The sequence below is a fragment of the Astyanax mexicanus genome, chromosome 11 (assembly GCF_023375975.1).
Source record: "Astyanax mexicanus isolate ESR-SI-001 chromosome 11, AstMex3_surface, whole genome shotgun sequence".
NCBI lineage: Eukaryota > Metazoa > Chordata > Actinopteri > Characiformes > Acestrorhamphidae > Astyanax > Astyanax mexicanus.
In genome coordinates this window covers 50,152,758-50,170,947 of record NC_064418.1, presented here as the reverse complement: position 1 = coordinate 50,170,947, position 18,190 = coordinate 50,152,758, and the positions used below count along the sequence as shown (strand labels likewise).

General features: G+C 38.5%; 1 protein-coding gene across 3 annotated transcripts in view; it reads left to right on the top strand.

Annotated features, from left to right (window-relative positions):
- Positions 1-18,190, top strand: part of itprid2 (ITPR interacting domain containing 2) — an 85,444-nt gene that overhangs the window by 58,898 nt on the left and 8,356 nt on the right. For all 3 annotated transcript variants that reach the window (XM_049484837.1, XM_049484836.1, XM_049484838.1), the window contains 9 exons: positions 1,434-1,807; positions 2,634-2,882; positions 6,883-6,943; positions 9,119-9,207; positions 10,730-12,406; positions 13,198-13,272; positions 15,011-15,126; positions 15,891-16,035; positions 17,329-17,394. In XM_049484837.1, the coding sequence (XP_049340794.1) occupies positions 1,434-1,807; positions 2,634-2,882; positions 6,883-6,943; positions 9,119-9,207; positions 10,730-12,406; positions 13,198-13,272; positions 15,011-15,126; positions 15,891-16,035; positions 17,329-17,394 (2,852 nt within the window). The remainder of the gene's footprint in view (positions 1-1,433; positions 1,808-2,633; positions 2,883-6,882; positions 6,944-9,118; positions 9,208-10,729; positions 12,407-13,197; positions 13,273-15,010; positions 15,127-15,890; positions 16,036-17,328; positions 17,395-18,190) is intronic.

Genomic DNA, 18,190 nt, shown 5'->3' with positions numbered 1-18,190 from the left:
TAAAAAGTATATGGCAGACACTGAATAAGTATGTTAAATAAAATATAGAGAGTAATTCATAGTGGATATGGAGTACTTGGATGCAGACGTCAATACGTAACCCTGCTGTATTACAGTGATTAGCATTATTAGCATTAGCATTATTAGCATTATTAGCGTTTGTTTGGATGAAAGTTCTGCTGTTGTGGACGTCTCCCGTTTCTCCCACACTGTGCTGGTGACTTTTCTTACATAACATCTGTTTATCTCCCAGAATGCAGTGTGGGACAGAGAGGACGTCTCTCTCTTTCTCTCTTTCTCTTTCTCTCTCTCTCTCTTTCTCTCTCTCTCTCTCTCTCTCTCTCTCTCTCTCTCTCTCTCTCTCTCGCTCTCTCTCATGCCTGAACGCTTAGTCACTGTGGTGTTTTTGCTGAGGAAAGTCTGTACAGGCCGCGATAGCTCCTGTCTCTCTCTCTCTCTGACAGCTCTCTCGCGTCACTATCGCGCTAGTGCATGCATTGAGGAGTTGTCAAACTAAAAGTGCCTTTAATTTGCACTCGTTTGCTAGTTTTAGCTGTGTTTGTGAGCGTGAGACTATGATAGAGAGTTGGTTGGTCTTCACTAGCTGCAAGAAGAGAATCTCATTGGCTAATTTTTATTTATAAAACACTTTTTTTTTGTCTTTTTCACTTTTTTTGCAACTTTCTATCTCTTCTTTGATCTAAATGATTAATAATACGTATCAGACGCACTCCAGTGTCTGGATCACCTGTCAGGTACTGAGAGTTTTTAGTGGGAAACTGGCAAAATCTGCTTTTAGCTACAGAGCAGCAGCAGCAGTGAGCTGGAGTTCACTACAGGAAACTGGGATCACTTCATCATTTTAAACTTTTTAAAGTTTCTAAACAGCATTTTAATTATTTAAATATTTTAATTTTTAATGTGTTTTACTTTTATTTTTTTACTTTTTTTTATTATTATTTTTATTATCTTTTATTCTGATTTATTTTCATTCACATGTTTTTAGTTTATTATTATTATTACTATTAATTCTATACTATACATTTCTTATCATTCTTATCATTTTCTTCCTTATCTTTTTATATTATTATATTTTTCTCTCTTTTTTTCTTTTTAGGTGGTCTTTTTAAAAGTTTCTTTTTTTTTCTTCTTTTTAACGTCTATATATTTTTTCATCTATATTAAATGTCAGTTTAAAATGTGTATTTCTTTAATTTATTATTATTTTTTTTGTACTATTTTGTTCCTTTTTGTTTTTTAATTTCTTATTAAATGTTTTCGATCTCTTTTTTAAACTGTAAATGCTCTGTGGCATTGTAAAAGAGGAAACTATATAAAAAAACTATGAAAACTACAGTTATTGTCTTTGTTTGTTTGTTTGTTTCGTTTATTAATTTTTTTGTTTGTTTGCTTGATTAATTTGTTCCTCTCAGGTCGTTTCCGTCAGACAGAAGTTCTGGCCACGGTGGCGAACGTTTTCTCCGAGATCTACTCCCAGGTTTCGGGCCGGCCGCTCCAGAAGATCGGCACCAAGGAGGCGGAGCCTAATGAGCCCCTCCCCCTGAGGAGCAATAGCTCCGCCCTCAACGCGGTGAAGATCCTGAAGAAGAGCCTGACTCGCCCGAACCTCCTGAACTCTGCGGAGGGAGGAGCGTCCGCTCAGTCCGGCGGGACGTCCAGCACTGAGGGGACGGAGAGGGGACATCCTCAGGACCCTCATTCCGACTCGGAGCACAAACCTCCCAAAGTTTTCCGTAAGAAAGACTCCTCCTCTCCTCTCGCCACGGTAACGGAGGAGTCGGTTCAGGTGAGCCTGAGTTACAAAACACCAACTCTTACCTGAGATTGATATTAAATAAGAGACTGCTATTGGCTGAAATGTAAATGGGAGTTTTCGGGACGCTATTTGCGGCAGAGGGTTATGAATAAGGTCCCGCCTTTCAACAAAAACAGCCAATCAGATTGTTGCTCAAATGTATGTGCTGTGTGTGGAGTGTGTAGTAGAATGTACAATACAAGGGGTTGGACAATAAAACTGAATGAAACACCTGTCATCATTTTAGTGTGGGATTTTAGGTTTCATGTCTAAATTGGAGCAGCCTGGTGTTCAACCTTCATTAATTGCACATTGCACCAGTAAGAGCAGAGTGTGAAGGTTCAATTAGCAGGGTAAGAGCACAGTTCTGCTCTAAATATTGCAATGCACACAACATTATGGGAGACATACCAGAGTTCAAAAGAGGACAAATTGTTGGTGCACGTCTTGCTGGAGCATCTGTAACCAAGACAGCAAGTCTTTGTGATGCATCAAGAGCCACGGTATCCAGGGTAACGTCAGCATACCACCAAGAAGGACCGACCACATCCAACAGGATTAACTGTGGACGCTGTAAGAGGAAGCTGTCTGAAAGGGATGTTCGGGTGCTAACCCGGATTGTATCCAAAAAACATAAAACCACGGCTGATCAAATCACGCAGAATTCAATGTGCACCTCAACCCTCCTGTTTCCACCAGAACTGTCCGTCACCACAATAAACTATTGTGCTCTAAAACCAGGTGTTTCAGTTTCAGTGTCTAGCCCCTGTGTATGTAGTGTGTGGTGTAAAGTATGTAATTGAATGTTCTCTCTCAGCTCTCTCCTCAGGGTGGAGTAAATGGGGTTGAGGTGGAGTCGGTGGTGGTTAATGGGGACTCCTCTCCGGTGGTGGTCAGTGTTATAGAGGTTTCGGAGCAGAGCGACGGCGTTCAGGCCGGTGAAGCTGGAGATCAGCAGAAGAGCGTCTCCTCGTCCACGCCGGACAGAGACGTCTGCTCCCTGCTGCCCAATCCGCACATAGCTCACCTCCTCAACCAACCACGCGACTCCTTCGAGATGGAGGAGGTACCCACCGTCATTACCTCACTCTCACCAACATACAATGAAAAATGTTACTTTTTTCAGTGTTCAATTATTATTACAATATTATGTAAGACCAATTAGTACTTTTGGTACTCAGTGTGGGCAGTGTGCCAAGTCCTGCTGGAAAATGAATTCCCGCATCTCTATAAAAAAAGTTGTCAGCAGAGGGAAGCATGAAGTGCACTGCACTGACTTTAGACTTGATAATAAAACACAGAAGTCGGACCAACACCAAATTCTATGGAAATGCAGATTTCATTTTCCAGCAGGATTTGGCACACTGCCCACACCTGTACATGTACACCTGTTCACTAAACTGCTCACAAACAGCTTCATTTATAGCAGTTTTATTATAGTAGAGTCCTGTTTAACTTTGTCATTGAAAGAAAAAGAAAATGTTATTTTTAGACTTAAAATATAAATATGAATATAAAGTATTTAATGGAATAACTATCCTTTCATTAAAAAAAAAAACATGAAACAAGGTAAAATAATAAAAGCCCAAACAACATAGATACAACTACATGTTTACTAGCAGCAGCCGGAGTCAGAGAGAGCACAATAGCTAATGTAGGCCACGCCCACCTCACAACATGCAGAACTTAAAGCGATCTGAAGTACAAAACTCGATAGGTAAGAACCGATCTATGTCTGTTGAAGCTCAGTCTAATGTAATATATGTATTTTTTTAATTATAAGGTGCATTAAGCGACGCTAGTAAGGATGCTATTACTCTTTTAAAAAAGTGCTGGATGTTAATCTACACAGATTTTTCTCCTGATAACTTATTATTTGTGTGAGTAAAGTGCTTTCTTTTATATTGGACTGCACTCCAATATACTCACCACTAGCGGCTAATGCTAATGCTGCTCCAGCCTTAGTGCTGGAGAAACTTTACTGAAAACTTATCCTTATAACTCTGTACTTCAGTGGAGCGGCTTTACTGCTCCTTAATACCTGACTGGTAGAATTCATACATAAGGAGTACGGATGATTTTTGCTAAAATGAAAGTATTTTAATGCACTTTATAGTCTGAAAACTACAGTAAGTATAAGTGCAGATGGTTGGTACTGTCGTTTTCTGGTTCTGTCGCTCTGCTGAGTGAGGAATGTGCTGTTTCAAGATTTTTTTTTAAAACTAGAAGTTGAGAAATTTTAAGGCCAAAAATAAGCAGAACACAGGAACTGCTCTGGGGAGCGGCGTCTCTGACCGCTAATACACTTCTCTAAATATATTAGATTTGGACAGTGACCTTCAACAAGCAGTAATTGATGTTTGTACATCTAAACTGGCTATCAAAAGATTAGGAACAGTTAAACCAACATTACGCAACTGTTTTATTTTATAAATTGATGCAGATCTTTGGAATTTGGAATCTTTTGGAATCTTTGCCATATTTATAATATTATTAATGTAGTTTTTTCCACACACAGCTCTGGGAAAAAATAAGAGAGCACTTACAAATGCTGAGTTTCTTTGATTTTACCAAATTAAAAACCTCTGGAATATAATAATATAATCAAGAGGAAGATGGATGATCACAAACCATCAAACCACCAAACTGAACTGCTTGAATTTTTGCACCAGGAGTAAAGCAGCATAAAGTTATCCAAAAGCAGTGTGTAAGACTGGTGGAGGAGGAGAACATGATGCCAAGATGCATGAAAAAACTGTGATTAAAAACCAACCAGGATTATTCCACCAAATATTGATTATTTCTGAACTCTTAAAACTTTATGAATATGAACTTGTTTTCTTTGCATTATTTGAGGTCTGAAAGTTCTGCATCTTTTTTTTTGTTATTTCAGCCATTTCTCATTTTCTGTAAATAAATGCTCTAAATGAGAATATTTTTATTTGTAATTTGGGAGAAATGTTGTCTGTAGTTTATAGAATAAAACAACAATGTTCATTTTACTCAAACATAAACCTATAAATAGCTAATAGTGCTTCCTATATTTTTTTCCCAGAGCTGTATATTAATTTCAGCAAATAAACTATAATTTAGCTTTATAATGTACAGAAGTGTGTCTGTCTAAAAAAACAATTTATTTCTATTGAAAACCCAGACCTCTTCTAAACTTCATCCATAATAAAATATGTGTAATTCTACAGTTTCTAAATCAGTTTATTTTAAATGTCACAAATTTGTTTAAACTAATATACTGATATTATAATGTTAAAATGTGTGTAAATGAATGTGTTCTTATGGGAGGATTATGATGTGGTCACAGGAAGCTGGGGTGGGGGAGGGGCCGGTGGGAAAGTATTAGGCCATGGCTGCACTTTTAATTTGCATATCTATGAATATTCATAACTTGCTCTTAATGAGTCTAGCTGTTTGAGGAGGGGAGCTGTACAGAAATAATACATTAGTTTTATTCTCATTATTATTATAATTACAATTATTATTATTATTTATTATGATGATTATTGTAAGTAGTTGTAGAAATATTATGAGTACTATCTGAATGTACATCAAAGTCAGAGTAATTATTTAAAAAACGTATTTTAAAATGACTATTAAAATTAATTGACATGCATGGTTCATTTTCTAATTTGCATATTTATGAATATTCATGTGCATGTCCTTAATGAGTGTGGATGTTTAAGGGGGGGGGGGGGCTATATACAATAATACATGAGATAATTATCAGTTTATTTTTAACATCACAATTAGAATTAGAAATGGTTTATTTAGTTTATTTTCTGATATTTAATAATATTTAACTTGTATTATTATTTTATATATTTTTAGTAGTATAATTATAGTTTTTTTATGTTTTTTTTAGAACATAATTACTGAAAAGGTATTACATAATTGCACTGACATTATAATTATTATTATTAATGAAACATGGTCCAGCTTGCCTCCAATTTGCATATGTATGAATATTCATAACTTCATGTTCTTAATGAGTGTAGATGTTTAAGAGGGGGTGCAATTGGACAAAAATATACATGAGAAATTTATCAGCCCATTTTTGACAACATAACAACATAATTTTAAAAATAAGGAATTGTGTAAACTTTTACATTATGTTGTGTATTTTGTATGATATTTAACATAATATTAAAGTTCCCTTTAATAAAGAGATCTATCAAATTATGAAGGAACACATAAGGAATCATGTAGTAACTTAAAAACAGTGTAAAACAAACCAAAATACTCTGTGAAGAAGCTTTTAGGTGCTCTTATCTGGGGAGCTGTTAACTTGAAGGTCCTGATGAGTGCCAGTTTCATCATTATATACTTTTTAATGGTCTTTACAGTGACTGCACTTGAGGATACTTAAGTTCTTGAAATTCTTCTTTTTGACTTGATTGTCCTTCATTTCTTTTTAAATTATTCTTTTCTTTACTTAGCCGAGTAGTTCTTGTAATTCCTTTGCATTGTTAAAAAAATATTACAGTGATTTAAGAGTTTGAATGGCACAATTGTCCAACGTGATATTTCCATCAGGCTGTAGGTTTCTAACTGAGTTTTAAATTATTATATAATATTACACAGTTTTTTTTTACTAAAAAGCATACATTAAATATTAAATCCTTAAAAAGGATGACTCATCTTTTATTTTACCAAATTGAAAAACTGGAATATAATCTATAATAAGAGGAAGGTGGAATGATCACAAGCCATCAAACCAAACTGTACTGCTTGATAAAGTTATCCAAAAGCAGTGTGTAAGTCTGGTGGAGGAGAACATGATGCCAAGATGCATGAAAAAAAACTGTGATTAAAAACCAACCAGGGTTATTCCACCAAATATTGATTATTTCTGAACTCTTAAAACTTTATGAATATGAACTTGTTTTCTTTGAAATAAAAAACAACGCAGAACTTTCGGACCTCAAATAATGCAGTCATTTCTCATTTTCTGTAAATAAATGCTCTAAATGAGAATATTTTTATTTGTAATTTGGGAGAAATGTTGTCTGTAGTTTATAGAATAAAACAACAATGTTTTTATTGTGTTTCAGCTGCAGAGTATTGATGGGGAGGCTGTGTGCGGGACTCGCTGTATATCTAGAGCCGGCAGTGGTGAGTGTTTTAACTTTTAACACTGTGATAAAGATATGGCATTAATGTTATGCCAGGTTCACACTACACCACTTTTGACAGCTCTCCAAAAACACGTTTATCACGAGAACTCACCAGAACTAAACACACATGAGAACTAGTGATGCCATGCCAGTGAATCTCTATAGAGGAGAATACGCACTTAAAGTGAGTCCAGCATGAACGTAAACATGAGTTCTTATGAAGCAACTGAGTAAAATCAGAGTTTATAAATGTTTGATTAGTTTTATACTAAAATGTGTACTTATGTCCTCAACACAGAGCTATATTAAATGTTTCTGTACTGCAGACATATATATATATATATATATTTTTCATTTTTAACTCCGTTTATAAACCTTTTAAACATGTTTTACCTGTATCTCAGCTCAGGATCAGCTCGCCAACCAATCAGCTCACAGTATCAGTAATGCTAGAACTTTACAGTGCAGAAGACGTTTTCTATAGATAAATTGAAATATATAGGAACACTTTCTTTGCTTTTTTTTTTTTTTTTTTTTTGAGTAATTGTCTTGATGAGATATTAGCATTTGGTGAAAATTCCTGGATATTTCCTAATATCGCAATAAGTATTGCAAAACAACATAATATCACCAGGTGTATGTGATCTGGTCCAATCCAGTATCTGTATCAGGTCCAATTTTGACGTAATTAACATAATAATAAAGGATTTGGGATGTGTCTATACGAGTCTACGAGTCTACACGAGACTGTACGAGCAATACTGATGTTTTTACAGGTTTTAAAGAAAATGATCAGTCTACATAATCTGCTTTAAGCTGTAGTATGTTGATATCCTTCTGCAGTTATTGCACTAAATATAAAAATCAACATTTAACTAAATATTAGTTTTGTTTTCTCATATTTGTGTATGTCTATGAATAATAATTTTGCAGAGAGGTGCTTGCCCTTAGGTATATATTAATATGATTTCTTAATTTTGGTTTGGTTTTCTTATGTAAATCGCTCTCTAAACCTGTTTACTGATAAACTTCAGTAGCCACAGAGTGAACCTTCAGAAATGTAATGTTATATAACAGAGACGTCGTCTTTAATTGTTTAAATCTCTCATTGTTTCTGAGTAGAGCTGAAGCACGAGGTTTATATTAGTCTGTGTTACAGAACATCATCTCAGACTGACTGATTTAAACTAATCTGATCTGATGTTTTAAAGAACATCTGCTGCTAAAAATAAAAATACAGCCCGTCTTCAATCAAATCACACACACACACACACACACACTCAATTATTACATAACTCAGTCAGTTTTCAGGTCTGAGCATCTTCAGCTGTAGATCTGTGCTGCCCTCTTGTGGTCGACTCCAAACCCCACACTTAACCCCACCATCAATAAGCAGAAAAAGAATATTTATGTTTATGTTATAAATAAATTTACAGCCAATAAACAGAATGGTACCACTTTAAAATAAGGGTCCTTTATAAAGAGGTTATAAACAGTTTATAAAGAAGTTTATTAATGTTATTAATCGAGTTGTAAAAAAACATTTATAAAACATTTATTATAACAAGCAGTTATAACACATACATATAAAGGATAACAATTACCTGTCGTTTGCTAAACAGTGATTCCACATTAATTGATATATTCTGTTAAAAATCAGATCTTTCTGGATGCTTATCGCACTTTGTCTGTTTCATCAGTCAGCATTAACATTAACATATCTGTTAATAACATATCTGTTATTAACGTGAACTATACCTCGATTAATAATTTATCCAGTAATCATAACATGGTGTATATTAACATAAAGTAACATTAAATAACTATACTGACTTTCTATATATTGTTTTATTAAATATGTAAATGCTTACTGATGGAAAAAACTAAGTAGTAAATGCTTTATGTTTTGCAACCAATTATTAATGATTAATAAACTTCCTCATAGACTATTTAAAACCATTTATAAAGGAGACTTATTTTAAAGTGGTACCAACAGAACATTATGATCCTTGTTTTTTTTACCTCCACTGATTATATATATATATATATATATATTTCCCTCTGTAGTTGTATGGTATAATAATCACAGACTGTAGTTCTGTATCTGTATCTTGGGCAGGTTGGTATATTTGACAGATATATTTTATGTGTTTGTTTTCTTTTTTGTTCTCAGAGAGTTTATTAAGAACAGCCAGTCAGCAGTCAGACAGCAGCGGCTTCGCTGAAGATCCTTCAACAGACGGTTCTGCTAATTACCTGAAGGTAGGTGTGTCTGTGGAGATAAGATTGAGATTCATCCATTTATCCATCGATCCATCCATCCATCCATCCATCCATCCATCCATCCATCCATCCACCCAAGAATTCATTCATTCATCCACCAAACAATCTAACAATCCACCCACCCATAAATCAATCCACCCATCCAACAATCCACACATCTATCCACCCAACAATCCATCCACCTACCCATCGAAAATGTCTATCAGCCATCCATCCAGCAAACAACCCAACCATCCAACAACCCATCCAACAATCCATTAATCTACTGATTTATCCAACAATCCATTCAATAATTCACTCATCCGTCTACCCAACAATCTACCCAACAATCCATCCATCCACTCATCCATCTATCTATGTATCCATCGACACAACAATCCATCCACTCATCCAGCAATCCATCAAAAGTCTATCCATCTACCCATCCAACAATCCATCCGTCAAAAAATCCACCCATTCATCCCGTCCAACAATCCATCTACCCATCCAACAATTTATCCACCCATCCACCAATCAACCCATCGAACAGTATGTCATCCATACATCCAACAATCCATCCACCATCACACACTTTTAACACCCACCAGCCACATGCAGTACCACAGCACCTAAAAAAAACACCCACCTAAATAAAACTTTAATTTAAAATTCTGTCTCTGCTGCAAGAAAAGGCTTTCTATTAGATTTTCAGGCGTTACTGAGAATATTTGTTTGTGTTTATCTACAAGAATCTTACTCCTCTAACCGGCACCTGACATTAAGTATGGTGCCAATAAGTCCTGTTCTATTGAGAGTACGTCTCTACTACAGGGAGTAGCAACAGGTGCAACATAAAGTAACTGAATGCATTCATTAAAAGGAGTGTCCACAAACCTTTATAAAGTGTATTATTACCTGTTAATAAAGCAGGTTTTGATCTGTACAGCAGAATTTAAGAGTATATTAGAGAGTTAGAGGTTTTTAGAGTGTAAGTAAGAAGTCCTTCTTCCAGAGTTTTTGTATGTTTGTGTGGTTTATAGCAATATATTGTGATGTTAATTCTTGTTAACTAGAGATGGAGCTGGAAGTGTGGCTATTAAGTGTCGCCGATAAGTGTTGCTAATAATTGTTACCAATAAGTGTTGCCGATAAGTGTCGCCAATAAGTGTCGCCAATAAGTGTCGCCGATGAGTGTCGCCAATGAGTGTCGCCCATGAGTGTCGCCAATGAGTGTCGCCAATGAGTGTCGCCCATGAGTGTCGCCCATGAGTGTCGCCCATGAGTGTCGCCCATGAGTGTCGCCCATGAGTGTCGCCCATGAGTGTCGCCCATGAGTGTCGCCCATGAGTGTCGCCCATGAGTGTCGCCCATGAGTGTCGCCCATGAGTGTCGCCAATGAGTATGTAGTTACACATTAACAGTCCATATAATAACTGTGTAACTACTGGTGAAGTATGCATTGTTACAGACTAATTACAATTGTGCAGGTTATATAATTATGCAATTATTCATTTTGTTTCAGGTCCAGGAGAGTTCGGACAGCTGCGACAGCGAGACGACAGTGACCTCTCATGCAGGAGGAGTCACCACACCTGTAGCTTTGGACCACCCTGCTTTCGAGAAGCTTCAGGGTGAGGAAGATGATCTACTGCCTGGCTTGGGACCCTTTGGCTTGGCTGGAGTGGCAGAGGACATTCCTGACTACATGGCCCATCAAGTCCCGAGACAACAGGTCACGGAGACGGACGTACAGGGTTCTGGAGTCTCGTCCCTGGTGCCGTCCGATAGACTAGAAAGTTCTGCAATGGAGACGAGCTCAAGCATTGAGTCTGGGTCCACCGTGACTGTAGAGTCGGAGGATCTGGAATCCAGTACAGGCGCTGATGTGGAGACCTCTCCCGAAGGCGAAGTCAGTTCAACTACTGAGAATGCTTCTTTAGCGTCAGCGAAAGAGCCGGCAGTGGTACCGTGGCAAAAGCAATTTCCAGAGTACAGAAGAGGCAGAGATCAGAACCTGAGCACTTCGGAAAGGGTTCGGCACGCTCTACTTCGGGCTGAGCAAAGGTCGTCTTCGATGTGCGACGATCGAGTCGGCCGAGTTTGGATCCGGAGGAAGGATCTGCTTAAGGAGCTTGAAGTCGAGACTAGAAACCCACTGCGAAGGTCAAGTTCCCTTCCGAACTCCTTGCTCGGCCCAACCCGGGTCGTTTCCTCAATGCGTATCCAGCTGGGTCAAGGTTCGGTTCGACACTGCACCCCTCCGTGCTATAGCTACAAATATGAGGAGGGACATGAGGGGGACGAGGTCGATTCCATCGCAGAGGAAGATGACGAATATCCAGAGGAAGCCCAGTCGAGATGCAGGTCCTCTTTGCTCGTCAAGCAAGCATCCACCGATTGTGAATCAACTGGACTACCACCGTATGGAATGCCCCCGTACCCACTAAACGTGCCGCAGCACCTGACCCGGTCAGCCAACTCTCTCTACAGCACTCCCGCTGATTGGCCTTTAAGACGCCTTGCAGAAGGTCCTTCATGGAGCACCAGCAGTGTCCCAGATTTGACCAACCCTGCAACAATGCCTCATGTTCCTCCAGCTTCTCAACAAGGCAACCATCACCACCAACACTTGCCTCATTACAGAGCGGGTGCAGGTTCAGCTTACCACCCTAACAAAGCTGGTAGCTACCCAAGTCATGGTGCCACCCCAGGCTCCTTCAACAGTCCACCTACTCACCAGTATACCCCATACGCCCATCTGCAAGACCCATCGTCAATCCCTCACTCGCTTCACACGCCACCGCACGGTGTCCCTTACCCCCATCCAAACATGCCTTCATACTTCCACCCCCACAGCGCCCCCTATGGTCCACCAGCACCACCAATGCATTCCCCGTACCACCCTCCACCTCCTCTGCACGCCCCCTACGGTTCCACGTTCAATCTGCACGGAAGTCTGTACCACCCGTACTCGCCTCTCTCGCACTCGCACAGCGCCCCTCATAATCTGGGCTATAATAATACCGCACCTTACCACCCACACGGGCACTACCAGTGTACCAGCCCGTTCACTCCTCCTCCGCCTGCCCAGTTCCCACCGTACGACACCGCGACCCCTCCACCTGCGATGGGCAGCACGGAAATGCAGCTGCGAAGAGTTCTGCACGAAATCAGAGGAACTGTTCAGAGCCTCAACCAGGTGAGATTCATTTAGCCTGGTTTCCTTTTTGAGTAAAGTGTACGGAAGTGGTGTCCAGAAGTGTGTGAGCACCTGCTTCTTCTGTAGCATTTCGTCTGGAATGAAAAGGAAAGGCTGGAAAGGCTTATGCTTTATTAAAGGAGAACTCCTGTGTAAAATGGAGTTTTATTGTAGTAAAACATGATAAAAAGTTCTTATCTTTGATGAATAGCTCCCCTCCGTTCTCCTACAGCGTTCAGAGATCCAGAAATTTTAACAGTTTCTCCAACAAACACCCTTCAGACTGGGTGACATGGGGCATAATTTACCCTAAAAATAGCTTTTTCCACCTGCTCTCTGGCTTTATCCGTAATTTCTCTAAAGAAAAGTCGTCTTCTTCTAATAGTTACAGAGTTCTTTTGGTTTCTGCTATCAGATTTAAGCTATTAACCAATGAATGGATTGCTAAAAATCCTCCCTCTTTTTATTACCATGTTTTTCTGTTGTTTTTTTTTACTCTATACTTACTGTATACTTCTATAATATGTTATTGTTGACTGAGCTTTTAACCAGTAGTGTAGTAACTTGGTTAATATTCTCTAATTCACTCCCTGCAGTGTTTCACTTTCGCTGTGCTGACGTATAGTACGTGTTAATCCCCTTGTGTTTTTTGGCCTAGTTCCTGGTGTTCCAGCCGTCTCTCCCTGAAAGTAAATACCTGTGCTGACTCAGCGTATCTCCCAGCAGAGTTCAGACTTGTTCTGCGAGTGTGAATGCTAACTAACGTACCTTATTTGCGATTGTGTTTACAGAGCCCTTCGGTCCCGCGGGAGGGCACGCCCCTGGGAACGCAGAGTCCCCACCAGCCCATCCAACCACTATATGAGGTACAGAATGGTGGAAGCAGCCAGTTTTACCTTCCCTCCTCACAGTTTACCTGCTTAAGTATTTCTGCTTTGGACTACGACTGCCCTAGCTTTACCTTATCCACTGTATTCCACCACGTCCACTTTTATTAGTCTGCTACATCCATATTTGTTTTAAATAGTTTATGGTTGTATCGTATTCAGAGTGAATCTGTTTGCCGGAGAGTCGTTTGTGTTAGATTTTCCACTTAGTTTATGGTAAACAGTTTATGCTGGGGAGTAGTTTGCTGGGAATTCATTTGATAGGGAGTAGTTTACTGTGAAGTCATTTGCCGTGAATTTGTTTGCCGAAATACAATAACCAATTAACTGCATTACTGTCCAACACTTAAAGTTTAAAAATGCCGGGGAGTCGTTTGCCGGTGGAGTCGTTTGCCGGTGGAGTCGTTTGCCGGTGGAGTCGTTTGCCGGGAAGTCGTTTGCCGGGAAGTCGTTTGCCGGGAAGTCGTTTGCCGGGAAGTCGTTTGCCGGGAAGTCGTTTGCCGGGAAGTCGTTTGCCGGGAAGTCGTTTGCCGGGAAGTCGTTTGCCGGGGAGTCGTTTGCCGGGGAGTCGTTTGCCGGGGAGTCGTTTGCCGGGGAGTCGTTTGCCGGGGAGTCGTTTGCCGGGGAGTCGTTTGCCGGGGAGTCGTTTGCCGGGGAGTCGTTTGCTGGGAAGGCGTTTGCTGGGGAGTTGTTTACAGAATACTTAAAACTACTGAAGTACAGTTGCCAATTACATTTACTGCATTACTGTCCAACACTGGTCTCAAACTGTAAAAAATGCCGGGGAGTCGTTTGGCGGGGAGTCGTTTGGCGGGGAGTCGTTTGGCGGGGAGTCATTTGGCGGGGAGTCGTTTGGCGGGGAGTCGTTTGGCGGGGAGTCGTTTGGCGGGGAGTCGTTTGGCGGGGAGTCGTTTGGCGGGGAGTCGTTTGGCGGGGAGTCGTTTGGCGGGGAGTCGTTTGGCGGGGAGTCGTGTGGCGGGGAGTCGTGTGGCGGGGAGTCATTATGTGGGAGGTCATTTTCCAAGGGAGTCATCTGCCGGGAAGTTGTTTACAGAGTACTTAAAACTACTGAGGGAGTAGCCAATTACATTTACTGCATTACTGTGCAACACTGTCCTGAAACTGTAAAAAATGCCGGGGAGTCGTTTAGCGAGGAATTGTTTGGCGTAGAGTCATTATGTGAGAAGTCGTTTTCCCGGGGGGGTCTTTTGCCAGGAAGTCGTTTTGTGGTTGAATTTCTGAAATACAGTACTGAAATACAGTAACCAATTACATTTACTGCATTACTGTCTAACGCCTCAAAGTGTAAAAAATGCAGGGGAGTCGTTTGTGTTAGATTTTCTTAGTTCACTTAGTTCATGTAAAATGGTTTATGTTCGGAATTCGTTTGCCGGGGAGTCGTTAACTGAGTACTTAAAACTACTGAAGTACAGTAACCAATTACATTTACTTCATTACTGTCCAACACTGTCCTCACTGTGTAAAAAATGCCTGTAGGTCTGTGTGGTACCTAAGCAGAAATGCAGTACCACCGCAGTCCATTAGATTGTGCTATTTGGACACAAAGTCTACATGGCAAGCAGAGAAAAGGCTGTACGTTAGATCAGGAGGTGTTAATTTGAGTGTAATAAAAGATTAATCGTGATCTCCGAAGAGTGAAATACTCTGATAGTGATGCTCAGTGATGCTCAGTGTTAATCTCTCTGTCTGGCTGCAGGAGCTGCAGATGCGGCGCAGGAGTCTGAACGTCTTCAGGACTCAGATGATGGATCTGGAGCTGTCTCTGATGAGGCAGCAGTCTATGGTCTACCAGCACTTCGGTTCTGATGAGAGGTGAGAACACTCTGGGTTCTAGCCTCTTCTGCAGGGGTTATTTATTGAGTTATATTATTATTATAACCTTCAACCTACTGTAGGCTTCTTATTGGAATTTATAATATTAGTAAAGTATTAAGAACTTCTAACCCCCTTCAGACAGCCTTTAGCTTTTATTTAATCTGAATTATTTTAACTTTTATTTCTTGTTTTATTCAGTTTTAGTTTTATTGTTTTGAGCTATTTTTTTATAGTACTGTTATTAATTATTTATTATCACTTTAACATGTATTTAATAGGTTTAGCTTCTTAAACATATTTTAAGTTTTATTATTAATTAAACTTTAAATATATAAATATATAATTTATCTCTTTTATATTTATCTCTGTTGTTTTTACTTTAGATGATTCAGTATTGTTTTTACAATCTGTCATCTGTGATTTTTAGTTTCTGTGTTTAGGAAATATTTGGTATGATATATTTTGAATATTAAACGTAAATATTTTGTTTCTTAGACATATTTTAAGTTTCTCTTAATCTTAATTTATTATTAATTAAAGCTTAATCTTTTAATTGTGTGTTTTACATTTGCACCTAATTTAATTTTATTTGTAATGCTTATTTCTGGTTATTTTTCTCTTTTGTTTTAACTTATTTTTTTTACAGTTTGAGTACATCTCTATTATCTTTTTTTTTGTTTTGTTTTCGTGTTTAGGAAACAATTGGAATGTATTTACGATTGTTCACAGTTTATTTGTTTGTTTGTTTGTTTGCTGGTCAGGAGGGAGGCGGAGCATCTGCTGAGGCTGAGAGCTGCAGTCCGGCAGGAGCTTCAGGATCTGGAGCTTCAGCTGGAGGATCGACTGCTGACCATCAACGACCAGCAGCGCTCCACTCAACACAGCCGACTCTGCCGCCACCCACTGGTCAGTACTAATTATATACAGTTCTGAAAAATTCATTTTCTGAATCAGTTTCTCTGATTTTACTATTTATAGGTTTATGTTTGAGTAAAATGAACATTGTTGTTTTATTCTATAAACTACAGACAACATTTCTCCCAAATTCCAAATAAAAATATTCTCATTTAGAGCATTTATTTACAGAAAATGAGAAATGACTGAAATAACAAAAAAAGATGCAGAACTTTCAGACCTCAAATAATGCAAAGAAAACAAGTTCATATTCATAAAGTTTTAAGAGTTCAGAAATAATCAATATTTGGTGGAATAAACCTGGTTGGTTTTTAATCACAGTTTTTTTCATGTATCTTGGCATCATGTTCTCCTCCTCCACCAGTCTTACACACTGCTTTTGGATAACTTTATGCTGCTTTACTCCTGGTGCAAAAATTCAAGCAGTTCAGTTTGGTGGTTTGATGGTTTGTGATCATCCATCTTCCTCTTGATTATATTCCAGAGGTTTTTAATTTGGTCAAATTAAAGAAACTCATCATTTTTAAGTGGTCTAATTTTTTTCAGAACTGTCGCACTAGTCAAAACATACCAACATCCATTCCGGTTTCTGTAGCAATAGTAAAAGCTGTGCACTGTGCATCTTGAATTAGGGCGCATCAATGTGTTTTTGCTATCATAACGACGGGAAAAGTACACCTTAAATCTTAATCTTAATTAATCAAGGTTGTGGTTACTTTTGGGCATAACATGTCTCTTGCTCATCATTCTCTTTAAGAGTAGACCAGGTGAGCTCTGACTTTGGTGAATTGCTATTGTAACGGTGCAGCTACCTGGACGTGTTCAACAAACTCTTCTCAGCAGAGGAAACTGAGCTGCTGGTTGACGCTGTGAAGGAGCTCCAGCAGCTCATTTACGGGAACAGCAATGTTATTTTATTTACTATTCTGTTTATTTTCTGTAACGCGTAACGGCACGTCTGCGTTGATTGCGCAAGATAGCAATGAACGTCTGACTGTTGGCGTCTGTCTAGGTTGTATTCAGTCAGTGGAGCTCCTGTGTTTTCCGTTGCCTAGATAGCAATTTGAGAATTAGTACATGCATTTTGTATGTTTTGATCCGTAAAAGGTGTACTTTTCCCGCCGTTACGATAGCAAAGACACACTGACACGCCCTAAATCAAGCTGTACAGTGCACAGTTAACTGCTCACTTATAGATCACTAAAATAGGCCGAAAGTGCGTGTGATGAAAGCAGGGGACTGAAGGTCTTCATCTGACTGAATAAGACATGTGTTCCCCTGCAGGGCATGTCGAGAGGTCACAGCATGGACAGCCTGTCCAGCTCTTCTGCCCTCAGGGCCATGGAGCCGGTGAGACACACACACACACACACACACACACACACACACACACACACACACACACACACACACACACACACACACAGACACACACACACACTCAGATAGCAACTGTACCTCTTGAGGCAGCCTTATGTTCTTTCCTTTCATATTCCTCCTAGTAATGCGTATTATGTTTTATTCCAATGTTCTTGTATCCAAATTATAAATTACCTTTATTTTTTATCACAAAACACAAGTTATTTGATCGGAAGGGAGACAAAAAACTGTTAAAAACAGTTAAACAGTTTATAATCATCTTAGTTAAAAACAAACAACATATTAAAATAATAAAATAGCAGCTAATAAACATCAAAAAAGAAAACAAATTGTGTAAAAAGTTAAATTAATATAAAATGAAAAAACAAAGGTTTCATGAAAATAAAAAAAGTAAAAAAAGAAGATACTATAAAAACTACAAACAGATTGGAAAAAAGTAACATGGATCAAGAAAACTAAAATAAAGCTAAAATTAACTAATGATAAAAAATAATTAAAATAGTCAAACATAAATAACAGTACATGGTTCAAAATAAATGTAATAATAAACAAAAAATAAACAAATTAAAATAAATAAATAAAAAAAACATTTTCCGGTAGTTAAATATTGAACGTTTTAAATAATTTAGTGATTTAAGCCTTAGTGTTTTCTGATTTCTTATTTTTTTATTTATTTATTTGTGAGTAAAAGTAAAATTAATCGTGACTAGAGGTTTTTAAGTTTTCTTTTTTGTATATTCTAAAATCACAGGGTAGTTGTAATGCT